The sequence below is a fragment of the Dermochelys coriacea genome, chromosome 6 (genome assembly GCF_009764565.3).
Source record: "Dermochelys coriacea isolate rDerCor1 chromosome 6, rDerCor1.pri.v4, whole genome shotgun sequence".
In the NCBI taxonomy this organism is placed as follows: Eukaryota; Metazoa; Chordata; order Testudines; family Dermochelyidae; genus Dermochelys; species Dermochelys coriacea.
This window is the reverse complement of record NC_050073.1, coordinates 39,077,167-39,102,991: the sequence shown is the minus strand read 5'-3', so window position 1 is coordinate 39,102,991 and position 25,825 is coordinate 39,077,167. Positions and strand designations below refer to the sequence as shown.

Below are 25,825 nucleotides of genomic sequence, written 5' to 3'. Positions count from 1 at the left end.
TAGATGCCTAAGTCCTATTGATCTTTACTGAGACTTGGGTTCTTAAGGCTCTACATCATTTTTGAAAATGGAATTCAGAAGCTGAAGACACTTGAACACTTAAATACAAAAGGATAGATAGCTGAACCAGATTAAAGATAAAAATTTCAAAACAGAGGTTCCATACAGTAACATGGCAAAATTAAGTGGTACAAAAAACCACTCACCTTTTCTACTCTCTCTTCAGAACACATCAACTCAATTTGTTCATGGAATTGTTTCTGGTAATATGTTTTCAAAATGTTCTCTTTAAACCGCATTTCCAGCTTGAGGTATTCCTTTCTGATTTCCTCCCGTTTTATAAACAAACTTTTTAGAATTTCTCGAAATCTACCAGAAATAAGGGACAAGTTAAAAAAAAACCCGATTACATGTAGTCCTTTCATGATGCCTGGTTTACTGTGATACAACAGAAGCAAACAAAATTCCAATTCTGAGCTAAAAAAGTAGATATGGAAAAATAAGGAATCAAAATTAGTAAGTGACCTCAAGAAAAGTTATATTCCTATTTATCTTTCCCAAAATGTACGAAGAGCAAAGATTCTATAATGCAAATTAAGATCCATACAAAACACGAGCACATACTTAAGTTTCAAAGGGGATTAAACTATCCTTGTTTAGTTTAGGAAGTCATTAAAAGGGTACATTTGTTTCCCTCTTCCCCCAAACAGCCACCAACACCACTACAGAAGTACTTCATTTTCAATAAGAGTTTAAACTATATACAACTCTGATATAAATATGAGACAACTGACACCCAAGTGCAGAGAATCTAAATTCCAAAGATTTAAATCTTCTCTGGTTTCTTCCTCTCCCTGCAGCTCTCAAGGTTTCAAGCTTTCATTTTAAAACAAAATGCCTTGCTCTTTGATTTGTGAAGCTGATATTTGGATTCAAGCAGATATCAGCCAGACTCTCCTCACACAATGAGCTGTGCTCTAGTATTGCAGAAGGCTTCCCATCTCCTTCTTTACTCAGCACCAGGTACCGGTCTATTCAATAGCTAAGGTGATTGCTGCCGTAAAGCACATAATGCCTCCTACAAATATTGCAAAAGGACCCCCTCACCCTTTGCAAATGAAGCCCCACCCTGTAGGTGTCCCTCTCAACTGTTTAATTCCCTGCAAGATCTCATGCATGCTTTGCAATGGCCTGCAGCTAGTGGACAGTGAAAACATACTCATATGCAGTGAAGGTTTAGGTCCTACTACCTGTGAGGCTGAGGATGGAAAAGTAGGGATGGAAGGATGTTTGGGAGTAGGGATCCAATTCTGGGGAAACCTTGATCTCTGGGTGGATCCAGGACCTACTTAGCCTTAGTCCATCACTGTAAACCATTATGTAAATACATTATGAGTCTGCAAACACTAAAAAAAGGGTACTGTTGTACTATTTCTCTTAACGGGGTGGGAGGTGGTATATTTACTCTGGAGTCTAATTATTATCATGTCCTTGCTAACATCATTAACAGATGATAATCAGATATATACAGCTTATTAATTCATCTAGTATATATACACACACACACACACACACACATATAAACACCCCCCCCCAGTCATGTTATCCTATTCATTTGAGAGAACTATAGGAATAGGCTTATAATTTTTGAACATGCAGATATTCCAGATATGAAGTGCCAGCTGTGTTTAGAAATATATAAAGGTAAAAGTGACATCTACAGAACTACCTAAAAAAAAAAAAAAAATAAAAAAATAAAGTGTGGGATTCCTGTGGTGTGCCTGGCTGGGTTTTTTTGTTTTCCAATAAAATGTGTTCCATCAGCAGCAGTTCCTTTTCATAACCTAAGAATGTTTAAATAACGATCATGTCTTATTCTACTATTTTATAACCCTAACCAGACCAAACAGAATTAAAGTAAGAACTCTTCTCCACACTGGCAGATATTCAACTACTTTGGCCAAAATTTTCCAGAGATGATTTTTATTTTTGGATAGTAAGGTATATTTAAAATACATAATTATTTAGTTTAGAGACAAACAAAAGCGTAACAAACATAGAATAAATCTGAAAGAAATAAAGCATTCCATCGCAGAGGATCAGAGCAGAGGGGCACACAACTCAGAGATGGAACCATTTAACTCAATTGTCCAATCAAGTATTTTCTAGTCCAGAGGTGGGTAAACTATGGCCTGCGGGTCACATCCAGCCTGCGGGACCCTCCTGCTCAGCCCCTGAGCTTCAGGCCTGGGAGGCTAGTCCTCAGCACCTCCCCCTGTTATTCCCCCTCCCTTGTAGCCTCAGCGCACCGTGCCACCGGTGCAACGCTCTGGGCAGCTGGGCAGCGCAGTTGCAGAGTCACAGCCTGACCTGGTGCTCTGGGCAGCACGGCTGTAGCGCCGCCAGCCATCGGTGCTCCAGGCAGCGTGATAAGGGGGTAGGGGAGTTAGATAGAGGGCAGGGGAGTTCGGGGCTGTGGTTAGGGGTCGGGGGAGGGTCAGAGGGTGGGGAACGGGGGGTTGGATGGGGCAGGAGTCTTGGGGGGCAGTCAGGAATAGGGGGGAGGTTGGATGGGGCAGCAGGAAGCAGTCAGGGGTATTTGCACTCTATTGGAATAAAGGTGAAAAATCACAATAAGTTATAATGATTATAAAAGACTTGGGGCCTAAGCTTATAAAACAGTAACATTTTAAAAAAATGTGTATGTCACTAAGGAGCCAGTCTCTTTTCAAAATTTTAATTTTATTGTGGAGTTCAGTGCTCACTGTCAGGAGTAATTAACTGGAACTAGTCACAGTAGTAAGCAGTCTGTTCAGGAGCTTTTGCAGGATTATGTCCCAAAGGTTTTTTTTTAAAAAAACAAACAAACCCATAACAAATTTGAGGAATAATCAACATATATTTTAGGAGTATTTATTAAAAAAGGATAACTTTAATTTTGTTAGCTTAATAATAAGGTGACATCTAGAAGTTTGGAATAACTGAGTGACCACAAAAATCACCATCAGGCTCTACAATAGCTTCAGACAGTGGCCAGATGTTTCAGAGGGGATGAACAGAATGGGGCAATTTCAAGTGATCCATCCTGTCATCCAGTGTCAGCTTCTGCAAGTTGCAGGTTTAGTGACACCAGAGCATGGGTTTGCTTCCTTGACCATCTTGGCTAGTACCCATTATGGATTGATCCTCCATGAATGTATCTAATTCTTTTTTGAACTCGGTTATATTTTTGGTCTTCAGAACATCCCACAGCAACAAGTTCCACAGGTTGACTTCCTCTTGTTTGTTTTAAACCTGCTGCCTATTAATTTCATTGGGTAGCCCATGGTTCTTGTGTTAGGGCAAGAGGCACAAAGCAAATAGAATCTTACTTTGTACTCGTGACTTATCTTCATTTAAATCTTGAGAGATTAATATTATGCAAGTACTGTAATTTAGAGCCCTTTCTAACCATAGTCCTCCCTTGCAGAAGAGGCTGACCTAGGAAAATAGTCCAGACCTTGGGATAACAATTTTTTGATGTTCATTTATTTATTCTCTCTCTCAGGCATACCACACCAAAAGAAGAAATAATAGAACAAGAAGGCCAAACGTACTGATTCTCTGAGCTGCATATGACTATCTTCAGAAATTTGAGAGCCGGGTCACACCTGCTGGGGCTCCGGCCCCACTCCTGCTGAAGCCCCGAGCTCCAGCAGGTGTGCCCGAGACACTTTTCCCTACTGGGCATAAGCTCTTACCACAACACCCCACTGCAAGGCAGCAGTCCTGAGCTATTCTTCCCTTCCCCCCCCCCCCAGTCTGGTAGGTGGAGAATGGGGAGTGGCATGGGAAGGCTCTGTGAGCCACACTTTAAACGGTAAAAGAGCCGCAGTTTGGCCACCACTGTAATACAACATCACTAAGAGAAACAAAACACCCTCCCTAAAGACAAAATAATTAAATGAAAACTGTGAAAGTTACAGAAACTAGAAAGCTACAAATATACAAGTCCAAGTGCTTGCCTCCGAAATCTTGGCCTATACAGTACCTATTATGCAAAATGAACACTGTCCGGGAAATATTTGGCAGTAGCAACAACTAATGCAGATTTTATACAGTCTGACTACCTGCAAAAATAACTTCAATAAGTGGCTGTACTGAAAGCTAACAAGTGAACTGACAGTGGAATACTCTTCTTCTCCCAGAATGGCTGTCAGTAGCAGCGCACCAGAGGCTGGATGGCAAGCAGGAACAGAAGCAGCAAAGAAGCTAAGGCTATTATTTTAGCCAGAGTTTCACATAACAATGCTTCCTCAGCTCTTGTCCCCCAACACCCCTACTCTACTTGTGCTACATTGATGACATCTTCATCATCTCGACCCATGGGAAGGAGGCCCTTGAGGAATTCCACCAGGATTTCAACAATTTCCACCCCACCATCAACCTCAGCCTGAACCAAGCCACACAAGAGATACACTTACTAGACACTACAGTGCTAATAAGCGATGGTCACATAACCACCATCCTATACCAGAAACCTACTGACCGCTATACTTGCCTACATGCCTCCAGCTTTCATCCAGACCACATCACATGATCCATTGTCTACAGCCATGCTCTAAGATACAACCGCATTTGCTCCAATCCCTCAGACAGAGACGAACACCTACAGGATCTCTATTAAGTGTTCTTAAAACTACAATGACAGGTTTCAGAGTAGCAGCCGTGTTAGTCTGTATTCGCAAAAAGAAAAGGAGTACTTGTGGCACCTTAGAGACTAACAAATTTATTAGAGCATAAGCTTTCGTGAGCTACAGCTCACTTCATCGGATGCATTTGGTGGAAAAAAACCAAAAACAAACAAACAAACAAAAAAAAAACAACAAAAAATGCATCCGATGAAGTGAGCTGTAGCTCACGAAAGCTTATGCTCTAATAAATTTGTTAGTCTCTAAGGTGCCACAAGTACTCCTTTTCTTTTTCTTAAAACTACAATATCCACCTAGTGAAGTTAAGAAACAGATTGACAGAGCCAGACGGGTACTGAGAAGTCACCTACTACAGGACAGGCCCAACAAAGAAAGTAACAGAACGCCACTAGCCGTCACCTTCAGCCCCCAACTAAAACCTCTCCAGCGCATAATCAAGGATCTACAACCTATCCTGAAGGACGATCACTTACTCTCTCAGACCTTAGGAGACAGGACAGTCCTCACTTACAGACAGTCCCCCAACCTGAAGCAAATACTCACCAGCAACTACCCACCACACAACAAAAACACTAAACCCTGCAACAAACCCCGGTGCCAACTCTGTCCGCATATTCAAGGGACACTATCATAGGACCTAACCACATCAGCCACACCATCAGGGGCTTGTTCACTTGCACATCTACCAATGTGATATATGCCATTGTGTGCCAACAATGCCCCTCTGCCATGTACATTGGCCAAACCGACCAGTCTCTATGCAAAAGAATAAATGGACACAAATCTAACATCAGGAATTACAACATTAAAAAACCAGTAGGAGACACTTCAACCTCCCTGCTCACTCAATAACAGGCTTAAAATTGGCAAATCTTCAATAAAAAAAACTTCAGAAACAGACTCCAACATGAAACTGCAGAACTGGAATTAATTTGCAAACTGGACACCATCAAATTAGGCCTGAATAAAGACTGGGAGTGGATGAGTCATTAGAAAAATCTAATTTTACCATATTAATTTCCCCCTACTGTTATTCACACTTTCTTGTCAACTGTTTGAAATGGGCCACCCTGATTACCACTTCAAAAGTGATTTTTCCTCCCTTGGTATTCTACTGTTAATTGAATTGTCTCGTTAGACTGACCCCTCCACTTGGTAAGGCAACTCCCATCTTTTCATGTACTATATATAAATATACCTGCTACTGTATTTTCCACTTCTTGCATCTGATGAATTGGGTTCTAGCCCACGAAAGCTTATGCCTAAATAAATTTGTTAGTCTCTGAGGTGCCTTACAAAATTATTAGTACAAAGAAAAAAAAATAGACCCCTTCATGTAAAATACTAGTTTGTCCAGAAATTTACACCACATTCCAGTCTTTTAAATAACTTAGATCTTGACCAGTTTCTTTGAACTTTTGATAAAATCTCAGTAATTGTTACTGTATAAGAAATTTAACATTTCATAGATCTATTAGGTCATCTAGAGCAGCTTCCTACTAGGGCAGGATTGTAGTATATTTTTGGAGATTTTTGCCTAGCCTAGTTGCCCAAATCCCATGGAATGGGCTTCAACTACTTCCCCTGGAAGACTATTCAACACCCTAATAGATTTGTCAGGAAACTTTTCCTGACACTGTGGCTAAGTTTTCCATTTCTCAATTTCATTCTATTGCTCCTAGCTCAACACAAAACTGTACCATCCCAAATAATTTCACTCTGTTCTTGGTGTTTACAAATGTCTGATATTCCCACACACTGTGTCTTGCTAAGTTAGCCAAACTGTCAATGTATGGCTATTTGTGTTTTTTCTTTTTGAGTCCATTTCTCTAGCTTGTGGATTGTTTGTGTTACTCCTCTCTGAATTCTCAGCAGTCTCAATATTTTCCTGATAAAATGGTGCCCAGAACTGAGTAATCCTCTCCCTACTCTATGAATCCTCTGTATGGTGCTCAGAATTATATTAGCAAAAATGACCAGTGCATCACTTTGCAAACACCATCTAATTTGTTATCCACTATGAGACTTAGGTATGCTTCAGCATTACTGCAGGATAGTTTTCCATCTATTGACCAGTGTTTTCAGACCTTTATCCTCCCATTTTATAGGGACCTTTGTGAAATCTTAAAGTGAGTAGGCAAAATTGACACATGGCTTAGAATCACTTTACAGCAGGAAAAAAATCAATATATCTCTGACTCAAACAAAGATAGGAAAAGCAATCTTATAGAATCAGCATTACATTATAGGATTAGTGAAACTGCATTTTGTGAAGTTTTAGTTTCACCATACACACCATAATCAAGTACTTTAATTAAAACATTTAGATTCAAGGGGTCTATTTTTATGCATTCCAAGTATATTTGTGAGATTTTCCCAATATATTTGTCTTTCAATATTAGGGAAGAACTCCATTACACAATATGCATCCTTGGCTAGAAAAAAAAAAGTGTGTATTAGTGTGCGGATAAATCCCTGCCTTTAACAGGGCAACAGTATCTAGCCCAAGATATATCAGTAGTTAAAAAGATAAATTACCTGACAGTTTATTGAACTTCAGTACCTCCAGCATACATAAATCACAGATAACACAAACTGAATAAATTGTTTAAAAAAATAATAATAATAAAAAAAGAGTGCATACAAGATAAACATTTTAAAACAAATGCTCAATGGTGAAGTTCAGATTTTTGTAAGGCTCAGTGCTCAACGGTAAACAAACACTGCTGACCAGAGTAAATAGCCACACTTTTGTCAAACTGATAAATATTTAATAGGAAAATATCTACAGATCTCAGAACTTTGCCATTCCCCCCCCAAAATGCTGATGTACGTGAACCGAGTGGATAACTTGACTTCCACAGAACTATTATAGTGTTTTACCCAATAATTTAGCTAGATAGTTAAATGATCGAATGCTTAAGTCTTCTGTTTTCCTTTTAAAAAGAGACAATCAGTTGTCAAGATTTTTTCAGAAAACTTTATTTTTCAAATTATCTGAATGCATTTCATGTTCCATTAGAAACAAAGAGGATGAGAAACAGGGTAAAATCAATTTGTGCTTTTCTATTTGGCTACTAATTAGTAAGCAGACCAATGTCCTTTTTAGGATTCCAGGAGTGTAGTGTTTTGGTTTATTATATTTTTAGCCACACAATTTAAGAAGGATTTTCAGTTAATACATCACACTTTTTCATCTTTCACACACTTTACAAGTATTTCTTAATTTATACGTCTCAATCAAGTATCTCCATTTTACAGGCTTATTAAAAGGTTCAGCTATCTGCTTTTTTTTTTTTTTTTTTTTTTTTGCTGTAGTGTGCATGGTTTCTTAACCTTTAAATAGAAAGCTCAATATAATGAAAATTTATACCCTGTTGCTACTTGCTTTTGTTGAAGCAATAACTCCAGTCTAGCACTTAAACTTTTTTTTTTTTAAACAGGAAAAACTAGATTGTTCCTTTACAGCAGTGTTTTTGCAATCAGAATATTATAAAACGGAAGATATGTCCTTTAATATATAGCTTTAGGAAGCTCATATGCCTATGTTGAAACTTAATAGCTGAAAGTTTATCATTGAATAGGAAGTAAAAAAAAAAATGTTCATTAAGGTCACCAACTGATATTTTTCCTGCCATTAAGTTAAAGTTCTGTAGTAGAGTCAAGAGAGACCAATTACTAAGAGTCTGTCTTGAGATTTGTTTTATTTTAAATCCCTCCACCAACATGTACTGTGAAACAATATTGAGTATAATGTCACATCTACTTTAGAGGGATCAACATGAACCAAGCTGAAAGAAAGATTTTTTTTTTTTTAAAAAAGTATAGAACTGATTTTACAAGGCTATGGTAAAATTCTGGAAACCTAAATTTGTGACAATGAGACCTTAACATGGATGTTACCTTTGAATTTTCACTTGCTGCTGGTTTGAAAGAACACTTGTACCATGCTTTTCAGGAATGGCTGCTTTTTCTTCTTCATATGCTCTCAGTTTCTCTTTCAGCATTATGATCTGAAAAATGAGGACAATATGTTTGGATTGAAATACAAAGCTTGCCTTGTGTAACTTATTTTTCACCATCTTTCTGTGCCTCTCCTCTTGCAAGAGGCATTTTTAAATTAACAGTTAGGGATATCCCCCTGAATAGAACATGGAAACTTTGCTCCTTAGGAAAACTACAGAGAAATGGTAAGACCAATCTTACCCAACACTTTCATTCATTATACACTTTCTGCTTATATCTCAGTGACATTAGTATAGTAATTATAGTGATTAAGACTGACATACCTCTTTCTTTTGTTCATTGCAAATCTTAACATATTGACTTATATGACTGTCCAAACTAACAACATTGCTTTTCAACTGTTAAGGAAAAGAGAAAGTTAAATTTTAACAACAATCTTTATGATACATCATACACAGTAAGTGCACTAGATAGAAATATCACTAATTACATTTGGACTGTATTACAAGAAGAGACAAAACTATGTTGTTAGATCAGACTGGAAGCCAGAAGACCATGGTTCTATTCCTAATTTTGCCAATGATTACGGGCACGGTCTGCATGACCAAGGGCACATGTTTCACAAATATAGAAAATTGGGGATAAATGATACCTAACTACCTTTGTAAAGTGCATTGAGATCTATGATTTCCCTGGTTTGCATTCTTGAAGACTAGCTTTGGCATTTACCTTAAAAATATGATATTTTATTTCTAATGTAGCTCATATTAAAAATATTTAAGAAGTGGAAAATATAAATAAGAAAATAAAGGACATTAGACTACATGATTCAACAGAATTTTGATGCAAAAGCCAAGTAAATTGTAAGTTACATGGTTCTCTAGACATGTAACTGCTTCATTCTTTTAATCCTATGCTATTTTAATTTTGTAGATTCCAATACTTGCAAAATAAGTTGCATAAATTTACTTACAGAAGATTTAATATCTTTTGCTCGGTTTGCATACTTAAGAGTGTTGTAAGTGTCATCATAGAACATAGAAGAAGGACTAACAGCAGCTATCATTATAGTTCGACAATTCCCTCCAAGAGAATCTTTCAATAAACGAGTAAGCTTGCTGTTACGATAAGGAATGTGTTGTTTCTTGCTCTGGAAATAAAAAGTGACAAGTGTTTTTATGGATTATGGAAGTTAGTATATTTGACCTACTTTAAAAATCTCTTTCAAGACTTAATCATTTCATGAAGACAACAGTATATTCATTAGTAGCAAGTGGTAAAGTCTTGTAATCTTTCACTTCCATTAGTAATCTTCCTCCAAATTACACCCCCACCCAAATCACACTGTCCACTTTAAATCTTTCCCCACAAAAATCAAGGATTAGTGCATTTATCCTCAAATTTTTGAAAGTTAGCCATTTGGTTTCTATATCCTAGATAGCGGAGAATGGTGATTTTTGTGATGCGGATAGCCTTGTACTGGCACAGAAAATGGACTAGGGTGGAATCTCTATCATCTATATTGAAAACAAACAAACAAAAGCAGTTATCTACCTCTCAGAACAGTTGTTCTTTGAGATGTGTTGCTCATATCCATTCCAAATAGGTGTAGATGTGCTGTGTGCACAGTCGTCAGAAGGCTTTTCCCCTAGTTGTACCCGTCGGGTCGGCTATGGAGCCCCCTAAAGTCACGCCTTCATGGCGGTGTATATTGGTCCCTGCCAACCCACCGCCTTTCAGTTCCTTCTTGCTAGATACTCTGATAGAGGGGAGGCGGGTGGGTCTCGGAATGGACATGAACAACACATCTTGAAGAACAACAGTTACGAGAGGTAGGTAACCGTTTTTTCTTCTTCGAGTGATTGCTCATGTAGATTCCAAGTCGATGACTCCCAAGTCTTATCTAGGAGGGGAGGTTGGAGTTTATGGAATCACTGATTGTAGCGCAGCTTTTGGCAGAGCGGTATCATCACTGGTCTGCTGTGTAATTGCGTAGCGTGCTGTATAGGTGTGGACTGACAACCACATCGTTGCACTGCAGAGGTCTTGGATAGGAATTTGTGCCAGGAATGTAGCTTAGGATGCCTGCGCCCTTGTGGAGTGTGCTATCAGTGCAGGGGTAGGTATCTTTGCCAAATCATAGCACGCCTGGATACAGGATGTGATCCAAGAAGATATCCTTTGGGATGAGACTGGAAGCCCCTTCATGCGCTCTGCAATTGCAATGAAGAGTTGCACTGATTTTTGAAATGGCTTTGTTCTTTTAATTTAGAAGGGTAATCCTCACCTGACATCCAGGGAGTGGAGCATTCGTTCCCTGTGGCTAGCGTGCAGCTTAGGAAAGAACATAGAAAGAAAAATGTCCTGGTTCGCATGGAATTGTGAAACTACGTTCAGGAGGAAGGACGGGGCGGTCGCAACTGCACCTTGTCCTTATAGAAGGCCTTGTATGGGGGCTCGGAGGTTAAGGCCTTAAGCTCAGACACCCTCCTAGCTGAAGTTATAGCTGCCAAGAACGCTACTTTCCAGGAAAGGTAGAGGAGAGAGCATGTTGCTATGGGCTCAAAAGGAGGTCCATCACTCTAGAGAGCACCAGGTTGAGATACCATGGGGGAATTGGCTCTTTTACCTGAGGGTAGAGACTATCTAATCCCTTGAGGAAGCAGTCCACCATGGAGTTCGTGAAAACTGAGTGACCAGGCAAACGGGGGTGGAAAGTTGAGATAGCTGCCAGGTGCACTTTTGTTGATGATACCAACAGATCTTCCCATTTTAGGTGCAGCAAATAGTCCAGATAAAAGGAATCAATGACTGTATGGGTGGAGTGTGTTTTTGTAATGCCAAATGGAGAATATTTTCCACTTGGCCAGATAGGTGGCCCTAGGGGATGGCTTCCTGCTGCTAAGGAGGACCTCTCTAATAGGGTCTGAGCATGTGAGCTCTGAGGGGTTTAACCACCAAGTTTCTATGCTGCGAGATGGAGACACTTCAGATTGGGATGCTAGAGACAGCCATGGTCCTGGGTGATTAAGTCTCGGACCAGGGGCAAGGTTATAGGCGTGTCCACTGACAGGTCTAGAAATGTGATGAAGCACTGTTGGCGAGGCCACACTGGTGTTATTAAGATAATTGATTCTCCCTCCCTTCTGACCTTCAGCAGGACCTTGTGTACAAGTGGGAAGAGCGGAAAAGAGTAGAGTAGATTGCCCCTCCCTGTTGCCATGGTACAGGCTGCCGTGTCTAAGGAGACCTGTAAGGAGGTTCTCGCTACGACCGTGTCTTCCTCCAGGACAGCAGCAAATTCAGAGCGGGAGTCTGCTGGAAGAAGCTCTTTACATTTGGACAATGTGTTCCAGGAATTAAAACTATAGTCCTATAACTGAGGACTGCCTACTGGTTTGGAACTTGAAGCTGGAGTCCCCCGAGAGAGTATAACTTCCTACAAAAGAGATCCAATTTCTTAGCCACCTTGGACTTAGGGGTCGATCTCAGCTGTCCCTGTCTTCCCTTCTTGTTGGTCGCCTCAACCACCAGCGTGTTTGGCTGAGGGTGAGTGAACAAGTACTCAATCTTTTGAAGGCACAAAGTACTTCCTCTCCTCACCCTTTTGCCATGCAGGGAAAAAAAAGAGGCAGGCATTTGCCACAACACTTTTGTAGCGTTATTGACGGTTTTAATGAGGGGCAAAGCCACCCTTAAAGGACCCTTGGGCACTAGAATATCAACTAAGGTATCGGTCTCCTCTGCCACCTCCTCTGCCTGCATGCCCAAATTTTGAGCCGCCCTTCTAATCAACTCCTGGTGGGCTCTGTTGTCCCTGGCTGGTAGCATGGTGGATGTGCCTGCCCCGGCTTCATCAGGAAAAGAGGAGGAAGATGCCTGCTGGGGCACTGGGTCTTTTTGCCTCTCTGGTTCACAGGGATTCCCTGGCATTGAAGTGCCCTGTGCAATGGCAGGAGCAGTGCTGGCCTCTGTGCCGGACTTGATTCCGGCCCCGGCTCCTGCCGCTATTTCAGTGCTGACCTACGTGCCCAACTCGAGTCCACGCGGAGGCTCACAGGCAACAAATACTAATGAAGATGGAGAGGACCGTGCCTCTGAAACCACAGAGAAAGATCTGGCCTTTGGACTTGGTGGTAGGCCCATGGGGTCCAGAAGGGCCATTGAGCCAGTGCCTTCCACTGTGGTGGCCATGCCATTATAGGCAAAGGCTGCCCTTCCTCCTGTCCGGAGCAGTGCCATGAGCAGTGCCAGCTTCGCCTAGAGGTATATGATTCGCCTCTAATGAGGACTCTGAGCTCAGTGACCAAAGCGGTGCGGAGTGAGATGGTGCCGGGAAGCGGTGTTGGGGTGAGGATGAACGGTGCTGCATCATCACTGGCTTGCCCTTAGAGGGCATGGTGCCTCTCTGTGGTGGTGCTGGTTGGGGTCTGCGCTGTCATTGCTATGAGGTCTCTGGCAGCCTCAAAAGGTATCCCGTGTGGAGGGGAGGTCTAAATCCTCCTCTCGACCCTCGGAGTCCATTAGAACTATACTCGACAGACCTCCCTGTGAAGCCAGAGTCTACAGTGCCAGCTGAGTAGGAGCTGGAGCAGGGTGTCCCGGCATGGGGACCTGTTGGTGCTTCCTCGTTCCACTGATTTAGTGGGAGAGCAACCTCTGTTACACAAAAAGAAGAGGTCTGACACCGGCTTATGGGTGCTCGCACCAAAGGAGGTCTTCGGCGCTGGGGACTGGTGGTGCCGAGGGTCCCTGGAGCCCAAGTCCTTTCTCGGCGTGTGGCCTGTTACAGAGGCTAGTGCGCTGCACACCGAAGTACTGGGCTTGGGGTTGGGTGCTCCTGAAGCTGGCTGGGGATGAAGGGCTGAGTCCATGAGGAGCCATTTCATCCTGAAGTCCCTCTCCCTTTTTGTCTTTGGGCAGAAGCCTCTGCAGATTTTACACTTCTCAGTCTGATGGGCTTCCCCCAAAGACTTTAAATAGGAGTTGTGTGGGTCTCCGTTTGGCATGGATTTTAGACAGGACCTACATGGCTGAAACCCTTGAGACCAAGGCTTGCCGCAGTCCCTGGGAGGGGAAACAGTGTGGAAAAACCCCCAACTGAAACATATCTAAGATAACTAAAAACTTCTTGACTAACTAATACTAAGTTTTTAACTATTTACAGGGTCAACAAGAAAGAGTCCACTAGGGGATCACTTGCAGTAGCAAGAGAGCTGCTCAAATGACCATAACTAACGGTAAGAAGGAACTGAAGAGGCTGCGGGTCGGCAGGGACATATATACGCTATCTTGAAGGTGCGACTCCAGGGAGCTCCACAGTCAACCTGATTGGTACTGCTAGGGAAAAACCATCCAACGACCGTGCATGTGTTGCATGCACACTTACTTGGAATCGACATGAGCAATCACTCAAAAAAAAAAAAACCTTTTCACAATATCCACTGAATCGCTATCAGATGATAAGATTGTAGCTACTAAGGACCTCATCCTGCACCAAATAAAGTCACAGGGTAAGATTCCCATAGACACAGGACCAAAATGCTCACAGGCCCTTGTAGCCTTAGAGATTTGGTGGCTTTGTCTGCGTCAGCAATGGAATAAAATCCTAAACCCCTTCCACTCCTCCTTCTGGGCTTGAGGAGAGCTCTGTGGCTGAAGGATGCAGCATATGTTTATTGGCTCCTGTACATCCAAGAGGACTTATAACCATTCTCCATGCCCAGGGCTGCTATTCCATGCCAGGAAGGAACGCTCCCCACTCATGGGGGTTAGAGTAAAACCGGATTTTTTAGACCTTGCTAAAGGCATCGTGCTAATCATCTTTTGAGGACTGGGAAAGGAATATTTCCCAGATCAGTTTGGCAGTGAGGAAATGTGGGATTTTTCACCTCTCTCTTAGCAGTTCAGGGACCCATGGGTAGGTTAAGTTTTAAAATCCATTTGGTCACAACATAGCAGGTTTCCTGTGCACATTCTCATTCAATAGCACCTGATAAACCAGAATATTAAACATTTTAGAAGAAGGCTGGGGCTCCTGTTTTCTGGTACAGCCAGGAAACAACCCTTTCTCTCCTCCCCCAACCCTTGTATGAGGTCAGTCGGGTCCCCATCAACAGTACTGGTACTAAGTTAACTGGGTGGGGGGCTGACAGCCTTCTGCCGTGTGGTATGAGATACAAGGAAAGATAACTTGCCATGGATGAGTTATTGTTGGCTAGTTTCCAGATGTGTGACAAAGTTGCAGCCCAGTTAACCATATTCCTGGTGTCTAGTCTTTTTCTCTTGCAGTATTTAGGACAACACTGGGCAACAATTTAAACCAGTGATTCAATTATCAATCCCACACCCCGATCCATCCAGTCCTTTTAAAGCTGACATTTAAGTGGAAAATCTTAGCTATATTTGTTTTCATTAGATTACTCTTCTTTGAGATGATCACAGTGACAAAATGATGGAAATGTTTACTCCCTGGGGTCGGAAGAAAAAACAGTCAAGGAACTCTTCAAAATAGAGAATGGGGCTTTGGACAGAGTATGCAGCAAGGTGACTTTCATTTCAAGACAACTCAAAGTCAATAGCTGAGAACCACAGTGACTTTGTACATTGCTTCAGCGTGAAGTGTTTTGTAGTTTAAAGCTATACAGATTTCTTTTCAGGAGTCCTAGTTTGGCTTTAGTAAAGGGGAGAACTTTAAACAAGGTTTAAAGAGGGCAGGTGACAAAAGTCCACAGGCATGCAATAAAAAAAGGTAACCTTGACAGAGGGCTATCTGTTTGGGGGTGGGGGTCAGAAGTGGGGAGGATATGGACATTTTCAATAGGGTCATAGGAACAACAAAAGTGAAATAAATGGGGGAATCTGCTCAAAACCTTCACGTCTATACACAAATGCAAGGAGTATTGAGAATAAACAGGAAGAACTGGAAGTATTACTCCATAAGCTGAATGATGACTTAATTGGCATCAGAGACTTGATAGGATAAGTCTCATGACTGGAATATTGATAGAGAAGGCTACAGCTTGCTCTGGCAGGGCAGGTAGTATAAAAAGGGAAGTGGTGATGCAGTATACATCAAGAATAAATACATTTGTTCTGAGGTCCAGAAAGAGTTGAGAGGCAGACCAGTTGAAAGTCTCTGGGTAAAGATAAAAAAGGAGTTGCATCATAGTAGTGGTCTACTGTAGACCACCAAATCAGGAAGAGGAGGTCGACAATTTCTAGAACAAACAGAAAAATCCAAAAACACAAGACCTGGTAGTAATGGGGAACTTTTCCAACAGATATCTGGGTAGTTAAAGTAATATGGCAAAACACAAGATTTCCAGTAAGTTCTTGTATATATTAGGGACAAATTTTTGTTTCAGGAAGGGGAGTAAGTAACAAGTGGGAGAGCCATTTTAGACTTGATTCTCACCAAAAAAGGGAGGAATTGGTAGCAAATCTGAAAATAGAAGATAATTTGGGTGAAGTTGATCATAAAATGTTAGATTTTATAATTCTAAGGAAAGGAAAGCATGAGAACAACAGAAAGAGTTTGTTAAAGTCTGTTGTGCTCAGAGAACTGGTAGGTAAGGTCTGATGGGAAGAAAATCTAAGGGAAAAAGTAGTTCAAGAAAGTTGGCAGTTTCTCAAGGAGATGTTATTAAAAGGCACAACTGCAAACTATCCCGGTGCAAAGGAAAGATAGGAAAAAATAGGAAAAGGCCAATAGGGCTTCATTAGGAGCTCTTTAATGACCTAAAAATCAAAAAGGAATCCTACAAAAGTGGGAACATGGACGAATTGCTAAGGAGGAGCACAAAAGAATAGTAAAATCATGTAGGGACAAAATCAGAAAGGTTAAGGCACAAGATACATAGCAAGCGACATAAAAGTAAGTAAGAAATGGTTCTTTAAATATATTAGGTGCAAGAGAAAGATGAGATACAATAAGTTGTCTACTTAGACAAGAAGGAAAGCTAATAACTGATGACAGACTGCTTAAAGCCTATTTTGCTTCAGTCGTCACTGAAAAGGTTAATAGTGACCAGATAGTCAACACAATTAATATGAACAAGGGGGAAGGAACACAAACCAAAACAGGGAAAGAACAGACTAAAGAATATTTAGATAAATTGGATGTACTCAAGTTGGTAAAGCCTGATAAATTAAGGAACTAGCTGAAGTAATTTTGGAAGCATTAGCAACTATCTTTGTAAACTCATGGAGGACAGGTGAGTTTCCAGAGGACTGGAGAAGGGAAAAACATAAAACCTATCATTAGAAAGGGAAACCAGGAGGACTCGGGGAATTATAGATCAAACAGTCTAACTTCAATAGTTGCAGAGCAACTGGAAAAATTAAACAATCAATTTGTAAGCACCTAGGGGATAACAGGATTATAAAGAATAGCTTGCATACATTTGTCAAAAACAAGTTATGAGAAATCAACCTAATTTCCTCATTTGACAGAGTTACTGGCCAAGTGGAAGGGGGTGGGGGGAGGGGAGCAGTAACATGATATATCTTGATTTTGGTAAAGCTTTTAACACAGTCCCACATGACATTTTCATAAACAAAACTACAGAAATGTGATCTAGATGAAAATTACTGTAAAGATGGGTGTATAACTGTTGGAAGACTGTACTTGAAGAGTAGTTACCAATGGTTTGCTGTCAAACTGGGAGGGTGTATCTAGTGAAGCCCTGCAGGTCTGTCCTGAGCCGAGTACTATTGAATATTTTCATTAAATGACATGGATAACAGAGGGGAGAACGCTTATAAAATTTGCAGATGACACCAAGCGGGGGTGGGTTGCAAGCACTTTGGAAAACAGGAGTAGAATTCAAAACAAAAATTAACAAATTGGCGTCTGAACGCAACAAGATGAATTTCATAAAAAGGTAAGTGCAAAGTACTATATTTCGGAAGGAAAAAAAAAATCAAATAGAGAATTACAAAATGGGTAATAACTGCCTAGATGGTAATACTGCTGAAGAGGATCTGGGAGTCATAGTGGATCACAAATTGAATACGAGTCAACAATGTGATGCAGCTGTGAAAAAAGCTAATGCATTCCGGGGTGTATTAACTGGAGTGTTTACGTAAGACAAAGGAGGTAATTGCCCAGCTCTAGTCGGCACCGGTGAGGCCTCAACTGGAGTATTATGTCCAATTCTGGGCATCAAACTTTAGGGAAAATGTGGACAAATTGGAAAGAGTCCAGAGAAGAGCAACAAAAAGTTATATAAAAGGTTTAGAAAACCTGATTTATGAGGAAGGAACTGGGCATATTTAGTCTTGAGAAAAGATGACTGAAAGAGGATCAGATAACAGTCTTCAATATGTAAAGGGCTGTTATAAAGAGGATGGGGATCAACCGTTTTTCATGTTCACTGTTCATGTCCATGTCCAATAGTAATGGACTAAATCTGCAGCAAATGAGATTTAAGTTAGATATAATTAAAAAGGTTTTCATAGTAAGAGTAGTTAAGTCCTGGAATAGGCTTCCAAGTGAGGTTGTCAAATCCCCATAATTGGAGATTTTTAAGAACAGGTTGGACAAATCCTGGTAATGGATTGTTTAGGTTTATTTGGTCCTGTCTCAGGGCATAGGTTGGACTTGATGACTTCTCAAGGTCCCACCTAGCCTTACATTTCCACAATTCTATGACATGTGAGGCAGAGATTGTTTTTTATGATTGTCCTCTACAATAGAAGGGATGTCCTCATCAGTCTCTCAGTTAGCAGGGATCTACTCCTTCCTGATTCTCCATTGCTATTGCCTGCTTCTAACAAGCTTCCAGAAGGCTCTTCATAGTAAAAAATGCATTGCTAGATAATTTCTGAAGTGTAAGCAAAAGGGAGGCATTTCCCCTCTTTCCAGATAGATAAAGTGCAACTGCTGTAAGTACTCATGATGGGAAGACACAAAGTGCACTTTTAATACGGAACCTGAATACACAGTGCAAGCAGCAGTGTTAAAAATGTAATAATTGTTATTTTAATCCAGAAAACTGAAATATTTTATTATGGAATATTCTGTAACCCTGTGATAAAATGATGACAAAAATCCAGTGCAGCTAAGATAGACATCAGCTGAAACAATGTTTAGTTTTTCTTCCTTCAAAAGTTTCCTGCTGGCTAATTCCATAACTAATACAAAAAAGAGTGAGATGAAGTAATTAGTGAGATAGGCTAATGCCAATACTTTGCAAACACTTAACTATAAAAGAATTATGAAAAAGCCCTAACCATGTGAAAATATTGAGTTGGAGCATCAGGACTCCAGCTTAATGGGTGACAGTACAGGAATCACAAAGACAGCAAGAGGCACTTCAGCTTCAAAAACATTGATGCCACAGCTGTGCATTTATGACTAAAAACAGAAGTTATTCTTTTGGGGTTTTCCATTAAATATGCATTTTAGGCTTTTTTCAGGACATGCAATAAATACCACCATTTAGCATTATCAACTTTATTATTTAAAAATATCATGAGAGTTTGCTTAAACATAAGAAAAGATTTTGGGATTGTTCATTGTTGAAAGTGAAAGAAAGTGGTTAGATAAGTTATTATTTAAGATATTAAATATAATTAGGTAAGCACCAATAGTGCGTTTGGCACTGTACAGGATCCAACTAGCTCCTGCCCCATTATGAGTATACTTACAATCTAAGAACCAAGGTAGATGAAGTATCATCATCAGGTCTAGATCTGGGGAAGAGCTCTGGGTGGCTCGAAAGTGTGTCTCTCTCACCAACAGAATTTGGTACAATAAAAGATATGACCTCACCCACCTTGTCTCTCTAGCATCCTGGGACCAACAGAGCTACAGCTACACTGGATACAATCTAAGAACCAGACATACAAGACTAGATAATACCTAGCTCTTAATACAGCACTTTTCATGACTACGTCTTAAAGTGAATTCAGAGACCTAAAGAAGATAGAAAAATAAAACAAAACTTGAACTCTCATTAGAATTAGTTTTTCCTGATTTCACTCAATGTAATAATGGAGTGGACAAAACTATTTTTTAAACTTTTTATAGATAATGAGGAAGAAACAAGTATATTAGAGTCATCTGAAGGAGGACAGCAGAGGTCTAGCATATTAGACATGTGGCGCAAATATGTACTCGGCACAACTCAACCATTCCGCCACTGCTGCTATCCATGCAACCGTGGCTACAATGTTATTTGTACGCACGCTAGCTTAATGAAAGCTAGTGTGAGCATGTGTATGTGAGCAGGGGAATCACAGCCCAAGCTTGAAGTGTTATTCCTGCAAGAATTCTGTGCCACTGCACATGTAGAATTTGCACAGAAATTAATGGTTTTTGTGCAGAATTTCCTTTTCCTCCACAGAAATGGGCTGCAGAACTGCTGGCTGCCACTAGGGGCTACTGGACCTAGCAGAGCCCAGCTTGCACATAGAAAACACTGCTGGGGGAAGAGGGAGGAAGCTGAAGGGTTCAGAACCGCTGCAGGTCTCAGCATGCCCTGAAGGAAGGAGGCGGCCTGCAGGAAACTCCATACAAGCCTGGACACAGCATCACGCTGTTTCTCCCTCTGGATCCGTGCGCTCTGGGTGTGTGCATGTGTGAATGTCTGGGCTGGAGGCCTGCAGCTGGGGTCTGGGTGGGGAGGGAGTAGGGGTGCATGCGAGTGATTGGCCTGGGGGTGTGTAGCTGGGCTTGGGGGATAAAGAGTGTGGATTTCTGGTCCCCCTTCTGGATTCTGGGGGGAGGAAATGGATTGTCATAGGCGTTTCCTTAACTCCCTACTCCTGGAGGAATTTTTTTTGTCTCTGTATTGTTATAGACATAGTGCTGATAGGTATTTTGAAATAAATTACCAAAATAATTGAAACTAGTGTGATTATATAGTGTTATTTTGACAAATAAAATTTGCAGAATTTTAAAATATTGTGCGCAGAATTCCCCCAGCAATAAAGTGTAGAAATAGCTATAGGGAGCAAGAAGGAGCTAGAGGAGGGATGTAAAGGAGAGAAGTGACATGGCTTTACTGGTAGATAATGCAGCTGTTAAAGTTCTTCCTTATGTACTTTAGAGGAGTGATCTGGGTTTTAGGGAGTCCAGAGAGGAGGAGGGGTTACAGTAATCAAGTCAAGAGATGTTTAGACAATAGGACAAAAAAAGAATGGTAATTTTAAAAATGTTGAATAGAAAGAAAAGACAAGATGAGGTGTCAGGCTGGAGAGAAATTGGAATTTAGGAACAAAATTAACTGTCATCTACTTTGACAGCTATCATTTTGTACATGAGCAGACATATGTACACAGAAATTAGATAAATTGTCCAATTATCTTTGTTTTAACCTCCTGCCAGGTAAGTATGAGTGTTTCTTGGCCCAATTTATCCAAGTTAACTGGGCAAGAAGAGGAAAGTAACTATATTTTTGCCTCACTGCCTGTTCAGAGAATGGGGAGGGAATTTCCTTTGTACTGACACTAGCATGTGCTACTCCTTCAGATTTCATATCCTATTGGGTTTATTTTTCCTAGCACAAGTTTCTTTATGGTACAGCTTGCTGAAGGGGTTTGACAGTCACTCTTCCACAATTTAGCTCTGCAGTTCTCTGGTGCTGTTGATGTTGCAATACATTTTCTGTCAGATGAAATTCACAAGCACATTACCCTGCTTGACAGAAACAGCGAGCCACAAGGATTTCCTGAGGAGAAACTCCCACATGCTGTGTGTGACATTTTGCTGGATTTTCTTTTGGCTAGGGTAACATTTTTCAACTATACCAATTACAGAGCCACCCTGACACAAATTTTCAAAAACATAAAACATTGAGTGAAATGCGCCTTGATTCCAGAAGGAAAAATACTCTCAGTCTTTTTTCTCCAATTATTTAAAACCATTTGGAAGACTGTGTATCAGTGGTCTCAGGGCCCACAACTGTGTTGTTAATGTAAGAATTGTCCAACATAGCATGTATGGCTATAGTGGACAGGAATCTACAGTTCTTAAGGCTCCAAGTTACAGGACTCCGTTACCGAGAAGAATGGGCATATGGTTCCTTTGTTCAGTTGCTGAAAATTCAGCATGGGGTACATGAAAACAATAAAACAATTTCTTGAAAGGATCAGAAAGGAAAGCTGAAGTCCAAATAAGAGCTATGGTTTCCCCACTGTATTATCCGATTTCTCATTTGAATTGCAAGCTTTTTAGTTTTGTAATAAAGAGATAGCATGGTCCAATTATAGGACACCATGCTAGGCATCTAGAGATAAGGGTTTTGTCTCTCATTTGCTGTGTGACTTAGCCAAATTGCAATCTGTGCCTCTGTTTCCCCATTGGTAAAGTGGAGATAATGGATACTTACATACTTTGGTCAAGTGGGCTTGATAAATGGATACAAAGCAATATATTTACCAAGTTTTATATTAACATGCCATTATTGATAATCTGCAAATCTCAAGTATTTGAATATAATTAATAATCACACCTGAAAAACAGAGGTTATGAAACTTTGAAGAGAACTACCTACTGCTGCAACATGTAATTTTTAAAATCCTATGCTCCATCACTTAGCTACATGCGCCATGCTGAAAGTAACCAGTAATTTGATGGAAATCTCTAAAGCAACAATCTGCTCTCTCAAACATATCTAGCTGTGAGGCATTATCCTGAGAAATATGAACACAGGAAACATATGCATAAAACAAAACACAGACCTAAAATCTAAGGGCTATATTCTGTCGTCTCTGGTGCACATCTCCTACCAATGTTAACAGACGCCACACTGAAACTTCCTGAGGAAGAATTTGCCGTTTTGTCTTACAGATATCCCTCTCCCCCTTGTGTTAACTTCTCTCCCCTGTATTTAGGCTCATTGATAAAATTAACTCTCCTTTTCTTCCTGCTATCCTAGCAGATTAGGGTTTCCATAAGTCCCACCATTTTCTCAGTATATCCCATATCCTGCAAGTCTAGCTGAACAAAGTCAGTTAACTTTGGTTAAGGAAGCCTCATTAATATGATGCCATGAAATCACTTGGTATTCCACAAGTGAAATTACCAAAAGTGGCAGCCCTAAGCAGCATGCTCTTATCCTTGGTTTTCACTTTGTTTTATTACACTAAATCTATGTGTCACAGTGAAATGTGAGGAGAGGTGAGGGGAGAATCCAAGAGTCACATCTACAGTAACTATGGATTTGAAAAAACGAAGACCATTTATGCATAAGTAGGTAACTAACTGGGCAATTATTTTGAAAAAATACCTGTCCTGCAACACCCAACATGAATGCTGAGTACTGAGAATAGATCAAGTAACCTATTCTTTAAACCCAAGTATAAATGAGTGAAAAAAATTCAGCCTAATTTGCAGCACATTGCTTCAGATTTCCGTTAGTTTCTTGTCTGAATGCAGGGCCAAATTAAAAAAAAGTGGTCATTTAATAGCTTCACAGAAGACAAGACAATTCTAGTACATATCATGCTACAAAAATGAAGGGACCCAAAATATTTCTGTGATCTGGAATATGGACTATTGTTTGTGACGTGGCAACTCACTATCTTTGTTTGCATTTGTAATAATCTGATATTTTTTCATACTTAAATTACAGGTTTGTTTTCACCCGTGTTCCCATTTATTTTATGTACTATGATTTTGGCTCAGCATGTTATGGTTGTAAAAATAACCTCCTAATGTGAATCAAATATAAACTTATGCACTATCATCTTCCTGAATATGCAGACAACTTTGATGTATCTGCTGCTGTGCTCATAGCTTTGCAAAGCAGCAGCAACAGAGTGGTATTAGCAAGATTAGTCAGTTTCTCTGCGGCTGTTCAGAACAAATTGGGCAGCAGTGAAATTGTCAAAAAATCATGTCTAGTACAGACTGATGCTGGAACTCGAAAACAAAAGGCTAACATGAGTAAAATATAAACCAGTCTCCCCTAAGCACTAGGCAGGCCGGGGGATAAGGGTTGGAAAAGGTTGGTGGAAGAGAACAAAAACAAACAAACCCCTTTCTTCTCTGTTCCAGCAGACAAAGAAGCAGGGCTTCATGTTTCTATAACACTCGCTAGTTAAGAGTTGATGAGAAATCAGGGTTTGCTGTGTCTGGATATGGAAGAAATCTATGTATACTCCCCATTACAAGCAACTGGGGCTGTGACTTAGGTTCTCAAGACACTGTCCCAAACCTTACTGCTGGTTTTCTCCATCTTCACATTGTGTATTGTTTGCCGACAAGCATGTTTAACCCTCTAGCTAATAAGTTTATGTTACAGTTTCCTCCCCTCTCCCTCCAAGGCCTTCATTAAAAGTAGCCTTCTTGGAGCCACTTCTAAATTTGCCTTTTTTAAAAAAAAAAAAAAAAAAGAAAGAAAAAAAGGGATGTCCCAAGACAGAGAGCATGCAGCACACCATGAAAGAAAAACCTTACCCATAAGTCTACCCCCCTGAAGTACAGGCTCACTAGATCCTGCTCTAGGAGATGCCCAGCATACACTAGACTCTGATGTTACATTCTCCACACAACCATGCTGCAGTCTGGAGCCAGCTTATAAGGGGTAATACCAGGGTTGGGTTTTTTTTTTTTTAAAAACAACAAAAAAACCCACAACATTACTGTGTGTGTGTGTGTGTGTGTGTGTGTGTGTGTGTGTGTATGTAATCAAATATAATACATAATACAATTGCTGTAACTTGTTAACATCTTATTTTATATTCCATGGGATCTCTTAAAAAAAAAAAAAAAAAAAAAAAAAGACAGCAATGTAGTTTAAGCATTACATTAAACTAAAGTCCATAGCTAGCTGGCACAAGTTAATAACATACCCCAAGCTTCTCTAACATGGCTTGGAGCAGAAAATCAGGGCACTATAACAGTTTTTTTGGTTCTTGCCTATTTCTTTCCCCCTCTCCTGGGTTGCTGGGTGAGGGAGGGAGCAAACATGCATTCTGCAATAGGCACTCCCTACACTCAGGCAGTCAGTTGATCTATTTGGCTGCTCTCCTTGGGGCTCCTACATCCTAGCAGGGAAACAGGCAATAAAGTAGCCAGTGATACTCTTCTCTATTCCCTGTGATTCAGCAGATGGCCAATGGTAGAGAGCCGGAGCAGCTGTAGCAAGAACTGAACAGTTGCTGTTCAGAGCGCTTTAGTCTCACATCAAAGTTGCTTTGGGTGGCTGCAGGGAAAGCTGTTGAGATTCCAAGGCCAGAATGAACCATTATGATACAAAAAGGGACCAGTTGTGGAAGCAGGGCCTCTTACTTCCTCCCTGTTGTAACAGGACTGGTCCAGCCACTTAAAAGGTGCAGTGTGGCTCAGGAATACATCTTCAATTCATAATCAAATTGAAGTTTTCTTAATATAGTTGCTCACAAGGGCCACAGAGGTCACAAATGGCCCCAGCCCACATGTGGGATGCCACTGTGGTAGATGTTATAAGCCATGGCTCACAATCATAGAAAGATTCTAAAGCAGTTTAACAGGAGGTAGGCCACATCTGTTGGTCCATTGTAATGACAGTACATATACACAACCCTCAATTCTGAATCCTAAGTTTCAATGCAGTTATAAATGGTCCTGTCCATAACCACACTTTCGATTTTATCTACAAAACCAGTAGCAATCCAATGAAGCAAGAAAGAGAAGGCTAGTAGGGACAGAAAATAGTGATACATAAAGAAAACTTTAATAGTAACTTCCCCCCCGCTCTTTCATGAGGATACTTCTGCAGATCCCTCAAGAAGGCACTTATGTAAATAAGGACTAAAGGACTTATTCCTGAAATTAACTTCCGATCTGGCTCTAGAGTTGAGAGTACAGCTGAATACATGAAATGAGTGAATTAAAGTAAGTGGCAGGCTTACAAATTTCAAAGGATACATTATGTACTTCTGGGTGCATTCTGCGCCAAAAAATTTAAAAATTCTGCAAATTTTATTTGTCAAAATAACACTACATAATCATGCCAGTTTCAATTATTTTGATAATTTATTTCAAAATACCTGTCAGCAAGTATGTCTGTAATAATACAGACACGCACAAAAATCCCCCCAGCAGTAGAGAGTTAAAGAAACCCCTACAACAATCCATTTCCTGTTCCTCTGACCTCTCCCCCTCCAGAAGCCAGCCGGGGGCCAGACACCCACAACTCCTTCCCCCCCAGACCCACCCAATAAACCCAAACCCC

At 40.6% G+C, this 25,825-nt stretch overlaps 1 protein-coding gene across 2 annotated transcripts in view; it reads right to left on the bottom strand.

Annotated features, from left to right (window-relative positions):
- Positions 1 to 25,825, bottom strand: part of KIF18A (kinesin family member 18A) — a 110,462-nt gene that overhangs the window by 56,371 nt on the left and 28,266 nt on the right. For both annotated transcript variants that reach the window (XM_043515898.1, XM_038405875.2), the window contains exons 7-10: positions 9,631 to 9,807; positions 8,981 to 9,055; positions 8,595 to 8,704; positions 207 to 369 (exon numbers count right to left, since the gene is read on the bottom strand). In XM_043515898.1, the coding sequence (XP_043371833.1) occupies positions 207 to 369; positions 8,595 to 8,704; positions 8,981 to 9,055; positions 9,631 to 9,807 (525 nt within the window). The remainder of the gene's footprint in view (positions 1 to 206; positions 370 to 8,594; positions 8,705 to 8,980; positions 9,056 to 9,630; positions 9,808 to 25,825) is intronic.